General features: G+C 40.2%; 1 protein-coding gene across 4 annotated transcripts in view; it reads right to left on the bottom strand.

Annotated features, from left to right (window-relative positions):
- Window positions 1–15,634, bottom strand: part of cacna1bb (calcium channel, voltage-dependent, N type, alpha 1B subunit, b) — a 188,491-nt gene that overhangs the window by 92,865 nt on the left and 79,992 nt on the right. For 3 of the 4 annotated variants that reach the window (XM_061847561.1, XM_061847560.1, XM_061847559.1), the window contains exon 6: window positions 11,355–11,542. In XM_061847561.1, coding sequence (XP_061703545.1) covers window positions 11,355–11,542 — 188 coding nt within the window. Of the gene's footprint in view, window positions 1–11,354; window positions 11,543–11,637; window positions 11,732–15,634 lie in introns of those variants that run through there. The other variant, XM_061847562.1, reaches the window with a different exon arrangement.

The following is a 15,634-nucleotide window of genomic DNA, read 5'->3' on the forward strand; positions in this document are numbered from 1 at the left end:
AAGTCTCTCGATTATCTAATAATTTGAAGCCAAAAATCGTTCAGTCCCTATGTGACAGTGGTCTGCCACACTCTCAAAGACCATTTCTCCACTCGATGGGGAATTTATTTGATGCAACCTAACCAGTGTTGCATTTGATTAGGAATACCTTATAGTCAATGGTCTGACCACCAAATGAGAGAATAGTGCTCCTTGAGGGACAAAAAAAATACTTTATCCACATAACCACTCCAGCCCTAGACGTTATAGTACACGCACAAGTGTACTTGATATGTTGAACACAATGGTGCTAGCCTGCTGCAGTTTTTCTATTTTTGCACAGGTTTGACAGTTCCACTATTGTCCTGACAGTACAAGGTGTAACCCTGGACCTGTCGCTGTCACCTGGCTGCGTCATTTACACCACTCAAACATAGTCCGGAAAAAACGTGATTGAGACTCAACAAGATAGATAGATAGATAGATAGATAGATAGATAGATAGATAGATAGATAGATAGATAGATAGATAGATAGATAGATAGATAGATAGATAGATAGATAGATAGATAGATAGATAGATAGATAGATAGATAGATAGATATCCACTAGGTGTCTATAAACTGGAACTTTTGAAAATGTATATATTTCCCTAGACTTTTTCCATGATAAGATAAATAAATTCAGTGCACAACAGAAGTGTGGGTTCTTTTATCTACACCATCCATCCATCCATCCATCCATTTTCCTAGCCGCGTATCCTCACAGGGGTCGCGGGAGTGCCGGAGCCTATCCCAGCTGTCAACAGACTGGAGACGGGGTACACCCGGAACTGGCTGCCAGCCAATCGCAGGGCACATAAAGACAAACAGCTGCACCCACAATCACACCTAGGGGCAATTTAGAGTGTCCAATTAATGTTGCATGCTTTTGGGATGTGGGAGGAAACCGGAAGGCCCAGAGAAAACCCACGCAGGCACGGTGAGAACATGCAAACTCCACACAGGGAGGGCTGGGATTGAACCAGGGTCCTCAGAACTGTGAGGCCAACACTTTTCAGCTGCCTCACCGTGCTGCCTTATCTACACCATTGCTTCTCAATTATTTTCAAAGGGATAGTTTGTTTTTTTTTTGCAGTACTGTCATCATCCAACATGACAGAGACTAGGGTCTAATGGAGCAGGTAATATCAGTTCCTCTGCTAAAGTGTGGGATATTTTTTGGAATGATCAATTTGATACGCTCCCTTATATGATCCTAACAGAGCTCGTTGGTTTGCTGAAGTAGCATTCACAAAGTGGGATGATTGTTGGCAATATTCAGCACATTTTTTTCCAAAAAAAACTCAAGCAGCTTATCAGTGTGATCGGGGTGCAATTTCTTTAAGTGATGCCTTAATTCTTTCAGCTTTATGCTGTCTGCAGCCAATGTTTTTAGATACAGTAAACACACTGGCTTTTCCTCATTTCTCCTTGTAGTCACAGCGAAGTCAAATGCTGCATACGCGTCACCATAATTCCTGGACTTAGTTTTCCTGAGACTTTCTCTGTCTCTCTCCACTTCTCTTTTTGTCCCAGTTCAAAAATTTTCCATGGATGGCTTATTCACATCACTTCATATTTTAGCATTGAGTTAATTCTATCTGGGCACATTCTTGAGCCTGAGGGAGCCACACCACTGTAGTGGATATACAATTACAGTTTATTCTAGTATGACCAAAAAAAAAAAAAGACAAAAGGATTTTTCCTGGGATCATATGCACCCTCCCACCCCCACCCCCCACCCTCCCAACAGCGCGCGAAATCCAGCCAGCGGGAAGCACCTCGTTATTTGTGATCTATGCTAAAAAAAAATGAGCCAAAAGAGAAAAATACTTAGTCCTTTAACCCTTTCCGGCCAGGGGTTGCAAATTTGCAACAAGTTTAATATAATCGAAAATTTTAAGTCCAGAGTAACACATTTTTCTCTCTGCAAAATTGTATTTGGTCCAGAGATGGTTAACAGAGCAAATACAATGTAATATTTAGGAGCGCACTTTTTTTTAAATCACAGAGAAGCAATAATCTGACTTGCATGGAATTATTTCGCAGATGCTGGAATGCTTGAAAAAGTAATACAATTAAAAGGCATGAAATAAAAATTGGCGCAATATCTGCATTGCCATAGCGCCCACATACTCAGCTGTAGCCAAAAGAGTGTCAATTTTAACACTTTTAGTGGTTCAGAGCAACAGCATTCACAGACCTAATTTGTGTCGCTTTGGTGGATCAGTGTCATTTTGCTGAATGCGTGCACAAATGATGAGATAATGGCACAATAGCACTTGAGGCATGCATCCTTAGATTTATCAGGAGGTTTGAGTCCCTCAAAAGGATTCTACGTCATTAAGGATAATGCTAGTTGTTTTCAGTTTGGTAATGTAGCTTGACTGATTGTAAAACAGGCACGCCTCAAGCCTGACACAGCACATCTAGACTAAATAAAAGCATGTAACTGGTGATGCTTCAATTCATTCCCTGCTCCAAGAGTCAATAAATAACATGAGATTCTTGCACTTGCATCTTCAGTGACTTTAAAATTACCCATCGAAGAGAGATTAGAATGCAGAGGTTTTAATTTAAGATCCTTTCCAGATAACATGTTCATAGTTTATCGAAGCAGAGTGTCCATCCATATTAAGAAGGCGCAACTAATCTGCAATGCTGCTTTTTCATACTCTAGCTGACCAATGAACAGCATGTCTCGACTCACAGATTTTATTGACAGACAAACAAACAAAAAACTAAATGGGTACATGCCCTAATTGTTAAACAGCAACATATTTCAACACAAAAACAACATTAGTTGCACTGTTTGAAATAGATGTTTTAGATGTTTAAAAAAATGTAAATTCAACAGTTTTGGTAGAGTGACACACCTTTTACCTTTTGAACCACAGTATGAAAATTCAACCTGGCATGTTGTCAAGTTACGTACGTACAAATTATGTGCCTAATGATTATAATTGATGATTTTTATTGTTGTCCGAATGTTGTTTTACAAGATACAACATATAATCCGCTACTGTTGAACCAACCTTATTGTCCATGGCTCTGGTGATCGCATTGTTTAATTTACGGTCAATGCTGTGAAAACACAAGCTTCTTTTCATATATGTTTTGGGTCGTCATTGGTCCACTGGCGCATTACTCATTGACACCTTTTGTGTATGAAGAGCTTGTGACTATAGTACCAGTAAAAAATGTTATGAATCTCATGCAGGCTTTCAGACCTCGACTGCCTCTCTCCTCATGACACTTGACTTAGAATGACAACAGAGGACTCCAAGAATGTTCATAATTTATTTGTATAGAGTATTTTATGCATGTTTTTAATCCACATATATAACAAAGGTTCAATTTGATCGCTTTTAACTACAGGTTAAACGTCATTTTCACATCAAAATTAACCAGGAACATTGAGCTCCTGACACCTTATAATAGAAGAAGTTTTTGTCTGTCGCCCATATTTTAAATTCACACAGCATCTGAAGTCCCAAGAACATGTATGTACCTAAAACTATCTTAAAAAATAATTACTACAATGACATTAGAACAATATGTTACAATTTACATTCAACTACACTAGTTTAGCTCGGGCATTATGAAAACATTCTGATTTGCGAAACTACAATAATCCTGTTATGAAACATAAATGAATTACAATGCAAGGCTTTAGTTACCTAAACACATCACCTGCCATTTGATGTACAGTACTCACATAATTTGTAATAATAGTGATAATGACAATGACTATATGATACGAACACTATTGAAGAAGGTAAAAGGTATCATTACATATATTGCAGTATTTAATGAAATGGTTAAGAAAACTTTAAGGGGACTTACAGAAAAATGAGCATGTTTAATGTTTATGTACAAGGACTGTAGTTGGCTTTTTGGAGAGCCTGCCCACTGATCAGGTGGGAAATTAAATACCCAAGTTAATCTCTTATCTGAAAAAAATGGTGGGTTACTCTTTGATGTTTGGTTGCAAAAGTACAGATGAGTGGGACAAAGTCTCCAGTTACCATTTCCAATCAATGCCACTCTGAAATTTTGAAGAGAAGACAGCATTTGTCAGGGAAAAGCCAAAGTTTGTAGGTTTCATAAAGTTCAGTACCCATTGATAAGAGTTGAACCAGCTTTTTTTGAGTAAAAATTCTCCACCAAGCATCAGGTTTCAGACAGTATTTTTTTAACTACTGCTGCTGTCTGCCATTTGTCATAGCATAACTGTCCTGCTACCGCAAGAACTGTATTTGCCTGCCAATTTCTTCTTTTGTGTACACATTTTTGCTTTACATCCAATAAGGGATTTTTAATTAAGGGCAATCAATGAGTTGATGTGAGTATTTCTGTGAATTTGGATGCTTGCTGTCACCTAACTTTAGCAACAGCTAAACAAGCCGTCAGTTGTATTCTTGCCCCTTTTGACTTTACTTAAGTACAAAAATGTTATTTCATCATGTTCTTATTTAATCACCATAGACCAAGTAATATTGAGACAGATCATCTAAATGTAGTATCAATATTACATACATAATTTAAAAGGAATGTTTCTCGACTTCTGTGGACCATTTCAGGGCTTAAAAAATGTTTAAGATGGCTACTTGGTAATCGTATGGCTTCTACAAGCCACTACAAGCAAATGGTTTATTCTCTGTCAACTATCAGTCCCCATTTTAGCAAATCTCACAAGAAAAACCACAACTACGAAAAAATGAGGTCATATAGTGAAAACAAACAGAAATCACTCTCTTAGTTTTATTGATTTTAAGCCAAGTGCATACTCCAGATCTTGCCACCAAAATGGTGGAGAAGCAAATACACGTGATTGAAAATCATCTGTAGGCAGATATTTTTTGAAAACATTTGGACGAGACTTGATTCCAATCTGAATATATCCAGTACAATTGTATGTTCTTTTTATGTCACTACGAAGCATATGCCAATTGTGAGCAAGAGTAATCATTTCTGTCACTTCCACTGCCCTGTGTAAATCTAGTCTAAGTGGATCTTCTTTCAATTGAATGTGTATGTAGAGGGAAACTAAATCATTTGCACACTATCAACTTTAGTGAAGCTAATCTTCAGTTAATTGCACCAACATAACTCCGGTGTTAGCCCAGAGGGCTTGTGTGTCTGTTTTTTTCTTTAATCTTTCTTATTTGAAAAGGTCATTCACACTAAAAATGAGAAATACTTTGGCTCCCTCAACAAAAGAAGAGCAGGGTGGACACAAATGGAACTCCTCCTATCTTATGTCTTCATAACAAATCCCCCTGCTATTCTTCCTCATTTGTTCCTTTTTTGCTCTAAAAGATTTGACGTATTGACACACACTTGATGGATCCACACTTAAGTATAGTACATTCACAAAAATAGAGCTGTCACTCTTGTCCACCACAGAATGCTTCATTTCCATGAATTTGTCTTGGGTTTTGGGGACTATAGGGTGTCCTCAACGGGACACTGGTCTAAATTGTATGATTTTCATATTATTCACAATTCAGTAAATTGACGACAAAATATGTGGGCCTAAATTAAAATGTGGGCTATGCATTATGATTCTTGGAAATTTGGCTAGCAGAGTCTTTTCTCTTCTTGACCTTTTTAACTTTTAATTGAAGCCTGTGGATTTGTATACTGGTGGCTCTCATTTTCAAATCATTATGTTTGTTTTAATTCACTAATTAAAAGATTTAAACAAATTAATGTATATTTGGTGAGAGTACTCTAATAAATATTAATATTAAATGCAATGATAAATGGCTCATTCCTTTACTGGAGGATTTCATCAATTATATATTGGGTACCGGGAGATATACTCTATTAAATGCAGAGAAGAACTACAAAAATATGCAGCAAAAAATGTCTGATGAGTTGGGAGCATTACGAGGTAATCTGTGACAAATCCCGTTCAGAAAGGAATGGGATGAAATATTTCTCAGCAACAGTAAAAAGGAAATAGTAAGAATAAAAAAGGAAAAGCTTCAACAGACTGGAAACGCTATCCTTGATCAAACCACTGAGTGTCTGCAAGTGCTTAGCATAACGAGGCTGAGAAGCTACAGGACATGTTTGGAGTGAAAGGAATAGAGCAGGAAGGAGGTAGAAGGATGGCTCTTTATGTGGCGCGCAACGTGACATCTTATGGCTAGCTCATGGGGAAGGAAAACATTAAGCAGAAGGAAAAGAAATGGTCTGCATGTACTCAAGGAGAAAAAGAAATCTAAAATATATATAGAAACAATAAATTAACATTAATAATAGTACACCACCTTTAAAGGAATCAAGGACACTAAATGTGTTGAAGTACACCATAATTCGATATGAGCTTGGCTTTGTTTCCGTGTCTATTTGTTCGCTTCTGTTTTTGCTTGGTTCCCCTGGGCGGCGCAGATGTCATTGTAGAGTGGATCAATGAGGCTTTTTCGGATGGTAGTTGGATCCAGAGGAAAAATCCCAGATAGTTTCTTTGTACCTCGTACTGAATATTCTCTCCCTTTTGGATTTCAACAGCAGCGTTTTTAGAACCTCCTGCTTTTGGTCCATGATTTTTGTCCCTGCAAGATAACCCTCTGTTGTACTCCCTGGAGATATTCCAGAAAGCAGGTTGTGTGGAAACTGAGTAAGTTAACCGTGAGATGAGTGAAACTCTAAATTATTCGTTCAAGAAAAACAGATACGATAAATTCTTAGTACATCATAAAAAAGACTGTTAACCTAAACTACTCACTGGCAGGTATGTCAAGTATCTCTTTACAAGTCTCCTGCCAAATACTGTATCTCAAATCTGACACACCATACGTGCACTGACATCAGGAAAAGTTTGTACATTGCAGACAGTTTTTTTATCTCCCCAAATGGGAGTTCTCCGTGGTGATGCAGAGCATATAAGCAGCGGTGTGTTGGGCAATGTCAAAGGTCACCTTTACGAAGAAACTTAAATGCAAACGTAAATAATTGCAAACTTCCCTGGACAGAAACCTAAGACAAATCCCACTGTATTACAAGAGACCGATCTAGAAAGAAATATGTCTAACTCATATTATTTTATCTTTTGTTTAATTATGATTGATTAATTTAATTATGATTGTGCATTTTATGTGTTGACTTTGTATATTTGATTGCTTTTATCTGACTTTAACTTCAACATGGACTAAGTAGTGTGTGAATTGTGTATCTTATGTGCTGACTTCGTTTATTTGATGGCTTGTTTTTGTCTATCTGCAGCCCGTTGGGCAGCAAATTATTGTGCTATCTGTCGGCCGGTCCCAAGCCCGGATAAATGCAGAGGGTTGCATCAGGAAGGGCATCCGGCGTAAAAACTGTGCCAAACAAATATGAGCGTTCATCTAAAGAATCCCATACCAGATCGGTCGTGGCCCGGGTTAACAACGCCCTCCCCCGGCACTCCTAACCTGCAGGGCGTCGGTGGAAATTCAGCTACTGTGGGTCGAAGACAAAGAAGAGGAGGAAACCGGATCCATCGTCAGAAGAAAAAGAGGAATGCACAGAGCCTACAACTGAGTGTAGGGACTTTGAATGTTGGGACTATAACAGGAAAAGCTCAGGAGTAGGTTGACATGATGATTAGGAGAAAGGTTGATATTCTGTGCATCCAAGAGAGCAGGTGGAAAGGTAGAAAGGCTAGAAGTTTAGGAGCAGGGTTTAAAATATTCTACCATGGAGTACAAGGGAAGAGAAATGGAGTAAGGGTTATTTTAAAGGAAGAGCTGGCTAAGAATGTCTTGGAGGTGAAAAGAGTATCAGATTGAGTGATGAGACTAAAATTTGAAACTGAGGGTGTTATGTATAATGTGGTTAGTGGCTATGCCCCACAGGTAGGATGTGACCTAGAGTTGAAAGAGAAATTCTGGAAGGAACTAGATGAAGTTGTTCTGAGCATCCCAGACAGCGAGAGAGTTGTGATTGGTGCAGATTGTAATGGACATATTGGTAAAGGAAACAGGGGCGATGAAGAAGTGATGGGTAAGTACGGCATCCAGGAAAGGAACTTTGAGGGACAGATGGTGGTGGACTTGGCAAAAAGGATGGAGATGTCTGTAGTGAACACTTACTTCCAGAAGAGGGAGGAACATATAGTGATCTACAAGAGCAGAGGTAGAAGCACGCAGGTGAATTATATTTTGTGCAGACGATGTAATCTGAAGGAGGGTACTGAGTGTAAAGTAGTGGTAGGGGAGAGTGTGGCTCGACAGCATAGGATGGTGGTGTGTAGGATGACTCTGGTGGTGGGTAGGAAGATTAAGAAGACAAAGGTAGAACAGAGAACCATGTAGTGGAAGCTGAGAAAGGAAGAATGTTGTGCCTTTCGTAAAGAGGTGAGACAGGCTCTCGATGGACACCAGAAGCTGTCAGAAGACTGGACTACGACAGCCAAGGTAATCAGAGAGACAGGCAGGAGAGTACTTGGTGTGTCTTTTGTAGGAAAGGGGAGAAGGAGACTTGGTGGTGGAACGCCAAAATACAGGGAGTCATACAAGGAAAGAGATTAGCGAAGAAGAAGTGGGACACTGAGAAGACTGAGGAGAGGCGAAAGGAGTATATCGAGATGCAACGTAGGGCAAAGGTAGAGGTGGCAAAGGCTAAACAAGAGGCATATGAAGACATGTACACCAGGTTGGACACGAAAGAAGGAGAAAAGGATCTCTACAGGTTGGCCAGACAGAGGGATAGAGATGGGAAGGATGTGCAGCAGGTAAGGGTGATTAAGGACAGAGATGGAAATGTGTTGACTGGTGCCAGTAGTGTGCTCAATAGATGGAAAGAATACTTTGAGAAGTTGATGAATGAAGAAAATGAGAGATAAGGAAGAGTTGAAGAGGCAAGTTTGAAGTACCAGGAAGTGGCAATGATTAGTAAGGGGGAAGTCAGAAAGGCACTACAAATGATGAAAAATGGAAAGGCAGTTGGTCCTGATGACTTACCGATAGAGGTATGGAGGCAATTTGGAGAGATGGCTGTGGAGTTTTTGACCAACTTATTCAACAGAATACTAGCGGGCGAAAAGATGCCCGAAGAATGGAGGAAAAGTGTTATAGTTCCCATTTTTAAGAACAAAGGGGATGTTCAGAGCTGTGGGAATTATAGAGGAATAAAGTTGATGAGCCACACAATGAAGTTATGGGAAAGAGTAGTGGAGGCTCGACTCAGGACAGAAGTAAGTATCTGCGAGCAACAGTATGGTCTCATGCCTAGAAAGAGTACCACAGTTGCATGATTTGCCTTGAGAATGCTAGTGGAAAAGTACAGAGAATGTCAGAAGGAGCTACATTGTGTCTTTGTGGATCTGGAGAAAGCCAATGACAGAGTACCAAGAGAGGAACTGTGGTACTGCATGTGTAAGTCTGGTGTGGCAGAGAAGTATGTTAAAATAGTACAGGACATGTATGATGGCAGCAGAACAATGGTGAGGTGTGCCTAGGTGTGACAGAAAAATTTAAGGTGGAGGTGGGACTGCACCAGGGATCAGCTCTGAGCCCCTTCCTGTTTGCAGTGGTAATGGATAGGCTGACAGATGAGGTTAGACTGGAATCCCATTGGACCATGATGTCCGTAGATGATATTGTGATATGCAGTGAAAGCAGGAAGCATGCAGAGGAATAATTAGAAAGATGGAGACATGCACTGGAAAAGAGACGAATGAAGATTAGCCAAAGTAAAACAGTATATATGTGCGTGAATGAGAAAGGTGGAGGGGTAAGAGTGAGGCTACAGGGAGAAGAGATGGCGAGGGTGGAGGACTTCAAATATTTAGGGTCAACAATCCAGAGCAATGGTGAGTGTGGTAAGGAAGTGAAGAAACGGGTCCAAGCAGGTTGGAACTGCTGGCGGGAGGTATCTGGTGCGTTATGTGACAGAAGAGTCTCTGCTAGGATGAAGGGCAAAGTTTATAAAACAATGTTGAGGTGGGACTGAAGAGACAAGAGATGGAAGCAGAACTGGAGGTGGCAGAAATGAAGATGTTGAGGTTCTCTCCAGAAGTGAGCAGGTGGGATAAGATTAGAAATGAACTCATTAGAGGGACGGCCAAAGTTGGATGTTCTGGAGACAAGGTTCGAGAGAGCAGATTTCGATGGTTTGGACATGTCCAGAGGCGAGAGAGTGAATATATTGGTCGACGGGTGCTGAGGACGGAGCTGCCAGGCAAAAGAGCGAGAGGAAGACCAAAGAAAAGGTTGATGGATTTTGTGTGGGAGGACATGAGGACAGTGGGTGTTCGAGAGGAGGATGCACGAGATAGCCTTGGATGGAAAAACATGACACGCTGTGGTGACCCCTAACAGGACAAGCCAAAAGAAAGAAGAAGAAGAAGAGGGACTAGCCAAAAGAAAAAAGAAGAAGAAGAAGAAGGACAGCCAAAGTTGGATGTTTTGGAGACAAGGTTAGAGAGCGCAGACATTGATGGTTTGGACACGCCCAGAGGCAAGAGAGTCAGTATATTAGTAGAGTTGGGCTGAGGATGGAGCTCCCAGGCAGAGGAGTGAGAGGAAGACCAAAGAGAAGCTTGATGGATTCGCTGTGGTGTCAACCAACAGGACAAGGCAAGAGGAAAAGAAAAATATATAATTAACTATCCTGCCCCCCAAAAAAACATTTTATGAACTACTTATGCATAACAAAATGGTGTGCTAACATTTGAAGTGGTGAGTGAAGATTTTTAGCAGGTCTGAAATTGTGAATGGCAGCTTGAAGATTTGAGAGTAAAATTCAAAGTTTAAACAGGGGAAACTAAATGAAAATGTCAGAAGGCTTCCTGAAACTACAAGGCAACTTATACCAACCAAGAATTTTCAATATTAGTATTTCACTATATAATGTTTTGTTACTTTGAATCATTTACCACATGAATGTAGCAGCCATCTAAAAAGCTTGAAGTATGACATAAAGAAAGCAATAATTCTGCTGTCGAATGAAAGTGGGGACAAAATATATTGGTGAAGGGTGAATTAAGGAAATCACACATCATATACTTTACCATATCAAACAGAAAATGTGTAGCTTATTATGACAAAATTAATTTTGTATGGAAAGTAATGCAAAGTAACCAGTTAATGTGACTAAATTTTGAAATTTAAGAAACAAAGCTGGTCCACTTTACTAGAAAATTCTGAAATTGAACAGAAATTGAGTGGAGTTTTTTTCTTCTCGTTGTGTCATTGAGGATACTTGAGCATGGATGCTGTGCTTATATGAGCACTTGATCATTACAATGTTACATAATACTTTGGTCACTCCGGATCATGTGTAATGTATTTGTCCAATTTCCTCCAAAATTCCTGAGAGAATACAGGCCATATCGACTTACGCTGTAGAGGATGTCCACCCAGCCCTCCATAGTGATGCACTGGAATACCGTAAGCACGGCAAATAGGATGTTGTCGAAGTTTGTTATACCAAAATTGGGTCCAGTCCAATATTCTTTGCACTGGGTCCCATTTGGACACAACCTGGCTGGGGGCTCCAGACCACAAGGCCATTCAGCTGCTTTTTCACCTGAATCAAAGAGGGAAGACAAGTTTCCACATTTATATTTTTGGTATAGCATATTTTGCACTGCTTCGCAGATGCTATACATTAGGGGTGCTCACATTTTTTTGCAACAAGATCCACTTTTCGAGTGAATCACAAACAGGGGGTCGGGGGCATAACAGAGACTGCCTTGGAGAAAACAAGACATGGACAATGAATAGGAAGCCCGTTTGCTAGAACCCACCATTATGACCACATGCGCAGTGACACATATCAGAAGAAGCAAGGATTGGTCAAACCGAATGTCACTCCTTCTACCCACGCGATCAACACATTGGGCACACCTGAATCAAGTGACAAGATTGACGATAGGTTGATGTCTTTTTTTATTTTTTCTGGCACTTGGTCATGAGATAGATTTTTGATTTAGTTTGGTATTTTTGTCTTTTATTTTGACTTTTTTTATATTTATCCATCGATTTTCTCAGGCGCTTATCCACACAAGGGTTGCGGAGAGTGCTGGAGCCTATCTCAGCTGTCAACAGGCAGGAGGCAGGGCACAGCCTGGACTGGTTGGCAGTCAATCTCAGGGCACATAGAGACAAACAGCCGCACTCACAATCACACCTAGGGGCAATTTAGAGTGCCCAATTAATGTTGGATGCCCACATACCTTCCTGCTGTAGCGCAGTTGGTAGCACATCACAAATGAAGGCACAAAAATGACGGCATAGATATGAGATATGTACGGTGGACAAGCCACCTTCAAAACATAAAAAATGTAGAATCTTGTGTAACAGGCATAGCATGTATTGCCATTGTCATATTGAAGTGACAGCGTCCTTCTTTTGTTGTATTGTGTAATTCAATTAGGGACACCCTAAAAGTTACATAGTATAGCTTTAAGATTTCAGAAGTTATCCATATTTGATAAATGCTCAGCCCACTTCAATTATTTCTCTCAGTGAACACCATTGACCCTGCTAACCCTATCATCCAGAGTACCACTGCAACCTCATTCTGTCCATCAGTATGGAGCATGTGGCCACAGGTTGAAGGCTTGTACAAAGATCCACAGCTGATTTTCCAAGTTTGTCTGTGGCACAGATCACTTTTCAGCAGACAGTGCCATCAACAACATCTATAGCTGCAATAGACAGATAACAACATTGATGAGCATACTAATGTGGTTTTTCAAAGGATTTTTTTTAACTCTAGTGCAATATATTAGATTGTGCCTGTTGTTTTATGACAGCTTTGGGTAAATTAAAGTTTAATAGGCACTCTTTATTTTGTAACATTACCTGTTCAGCTGCATGGCCAATTTGGAATAGTAGATCTGTATGCCTTCTGTGCCGTAACCGTTTTGCTGTGCAACGGCGGAGTTTAAAATACTCCCTCTGCTATTTTTTTATTACTGATTTCAGCCATCCATTTTCCGAAAAATTGCTCCTCAACCTGGCAAAAAATAATTTGTTATTTTCTGCATAAACAATTAAAGGTGTCCAGAATTTAGAACTGCTCAAACCTGGGTTTGAATTGGAGCATGGAATATACATACTGATTTTGATGTAATGTTTTAATAAAATAGGTATTATTGTTGACTTGTCACCAACTGATAACATATCTGAAATTGCAAAAATGTCTTAATAAGGTTTGACAAATTATTTGGATGTCTTTTAAATCCACAAAAATACCTGCAATTTCCACATTTTTCAAATCCACAAATTATTTGCACGCGTTCTTCCAATACACAAATATATCTGCGATTTACACATTTTTTTTACGTGTGCTTTTATCATGAGTTATCATTTGTGAATCTTCAATTTGGCTTGTGAAATGTAAAACTTGTATTTGTGACTTAGTGGGCACATACATTTATTCTTTAGACAAAACTTAATGTAATTTTAAGAATCAAGATGCAGGGTAGAAGTACTCGCGAGTAACGGTAATGTTTTGTGACCAAGAAAGAGTTGCTTTGATGAGGTTGATTGAGAAGTACAGAGAAGGTCAGAAGGAGAGACATTGTGTCTTTTTGGATCCAGTCAAGCCTGTGACAGATTACCTATCGAAGAAGTGTGGTACTGCATACAGAAGTCTGGAGTGGAAGAAAAGTATGTTTGAATAATAACCGTCATGTACGAGGGCAGCAGGACAGTGGTGAGGTGCGCTGTAGGGGTGACAGATAAATTTAAGGTGGAGGTGGAACTGCATCAAGGATCAGCCCCGAGCTCTTCCTATTTGCATTGGTGATGACAGATGAGGTTAGACTGGAGTCCCCATGGGCCAAGATGTTTGCAGATGACATTGTAATCAGCAGTGAAAGCAGGGAGCAGGTGGAGAAACAGTTCGAAAGATGGTGCCATGCACTGGAAAGGAGAGGAACAAAGATTAGCTGAGGTAAGACAATATACAGTATGTGCATGAATGATATGGGGGGGAGGATGGGGGGTGAGGCTACAGGGAGAAGACATAGCGGCGATGGAGGACATGAAATGCTTGCTGTTAACAGTCCAGAGGTATGGTTAGTGTGGTCAGGAAGTGAAGAAACGGGACCGAACGGGTGGAGCAAGGTGTCAGGTGTATTGAGTGACTGATGTGTCTCTTCAAAGATGTAGGGCAAAGTTTATAAGACAGTGGTGAGGCCAGCCATGATGTACAGATTTGAGACGGTGGCACTGAAGAGATAACAGGAAAAAGAGCTGCAGGTGGCAGAAATAAAGGTGTGGTTCACTCTCAGAGTGAGCAAGTTGGATAAAATTAGAAATGAGCTCCTCAGAGGTTAAATGTTTTGGAGACAATGTTAGACGGTTAGAGATAGCAGACTTCAATGGTTAGGACATGTCCAACGGAGAGCGAGTGTGTATAGTGGACGAGGGGTGATGAGGAGGCAGCACATTGGATGAATGGTTAGAACATCTGCCTCACAGTTCAGTGGCAGTTGAAATGCCCGCCTGTGTGAAATTTGCATGTTCTCTCACATCCCAAAAACATGCATGCTAAGTTAGTTGGGAAATCAAAATTGCCCATAAGTGTGAATGGTTGTGTGTTTCCATGAGCCCTGCAATTGGCTGGCAATTGGTTTAGGAAGTACCCCGCCTCCTATCCGAAGATAGCTGGGATATGCTCCAGAGCTCTTGCTAACCTGAAGATAAGCAGCTCAGAAAATGGATGGAAGAGTGGATGAATGGATGGGTGATGAAGATGGAGCTGCCAGGCAAGAGAGTGAGAGTAAGACCAAAGAGAAGGTTGATGGATGCCGTGAGGGAAGCCTTTCATCGAAAAGGATGACTCTGTAGCGTCCCCTTATGGGACAATCCGAAAGGAAAAGAAGAAGCGATACGGTGATCACAGTGAGTCACTCTCAAACACAAAAACACCTATGACAATTCACAAGCAAAATTGAATATTTACAAATAAGAAATCATTATAAATTTACACACAACAATTTAAAAAAGATGTGAAAACCTAGGATGTACAGTATTCGCAGATTAGAAAAACGTGTAAATTGCGGATATATGTATTCGTGGATTTAATAAACAAATAATTTGTGGATGTAAAAACATGTGTATATAATTTTGAGACATCCATCCATCCATTTTCTTAGCCGCCTTTCCTCGCAAGGGTCACCGGAGTGCTGGAGCCGATGCCAGCTATCTTCAAGGAGGAGGTGGGGTACACCCTGAAATGGTTGCCAGCCATTCACAGGACACATAGAGATAGACAACAGTCACACTCACAATCACACCCAGGGGGAATTTCAAGTCTTCAGTTATTGTTGTTGTAATTACAATTACATTTCAGACTCACATTCACGCCTACAGACAATTCAGAGTTTTCATTCAACCTTCCACGCATGTTTTTGGGATGTAGGAGAAAACCGGAGTGCACAGTCATGGGGAGAATACGCAAACCTCACACAGGCAGGGCTAGGATTTGAACCCCTGTCTTCAGAACAGTAAGGCAGATGCTCTCACCAGTCGTTCACCATCCAGCCTTAAGGCATATCTCTCCCAATAATTTTGGAAGGATTAACTGGGCATCTAAAAACTAATGATTTGTTTGACTGATGTTTCAGTTATTGATATAAGTTTCAATGTAATTATAATTCGTCTT

Source organism: Syngnathoides biaculeatus, chromosome 17, assembly GCF_019802595.1.
Source record: "Syngnathoides biaculeatus isolate LvHL_M chromosome 17, ASM1980259v1, whole genome shotgun sequence".
In the NCBI taxonomy this organism is placed as follows: Eukaryota; Metazoa; Chordata; class Actinopteri; order Syngnathiformes; family Syngnathidae; genus Syngnathoides; species Syngnathoides biaculeatus.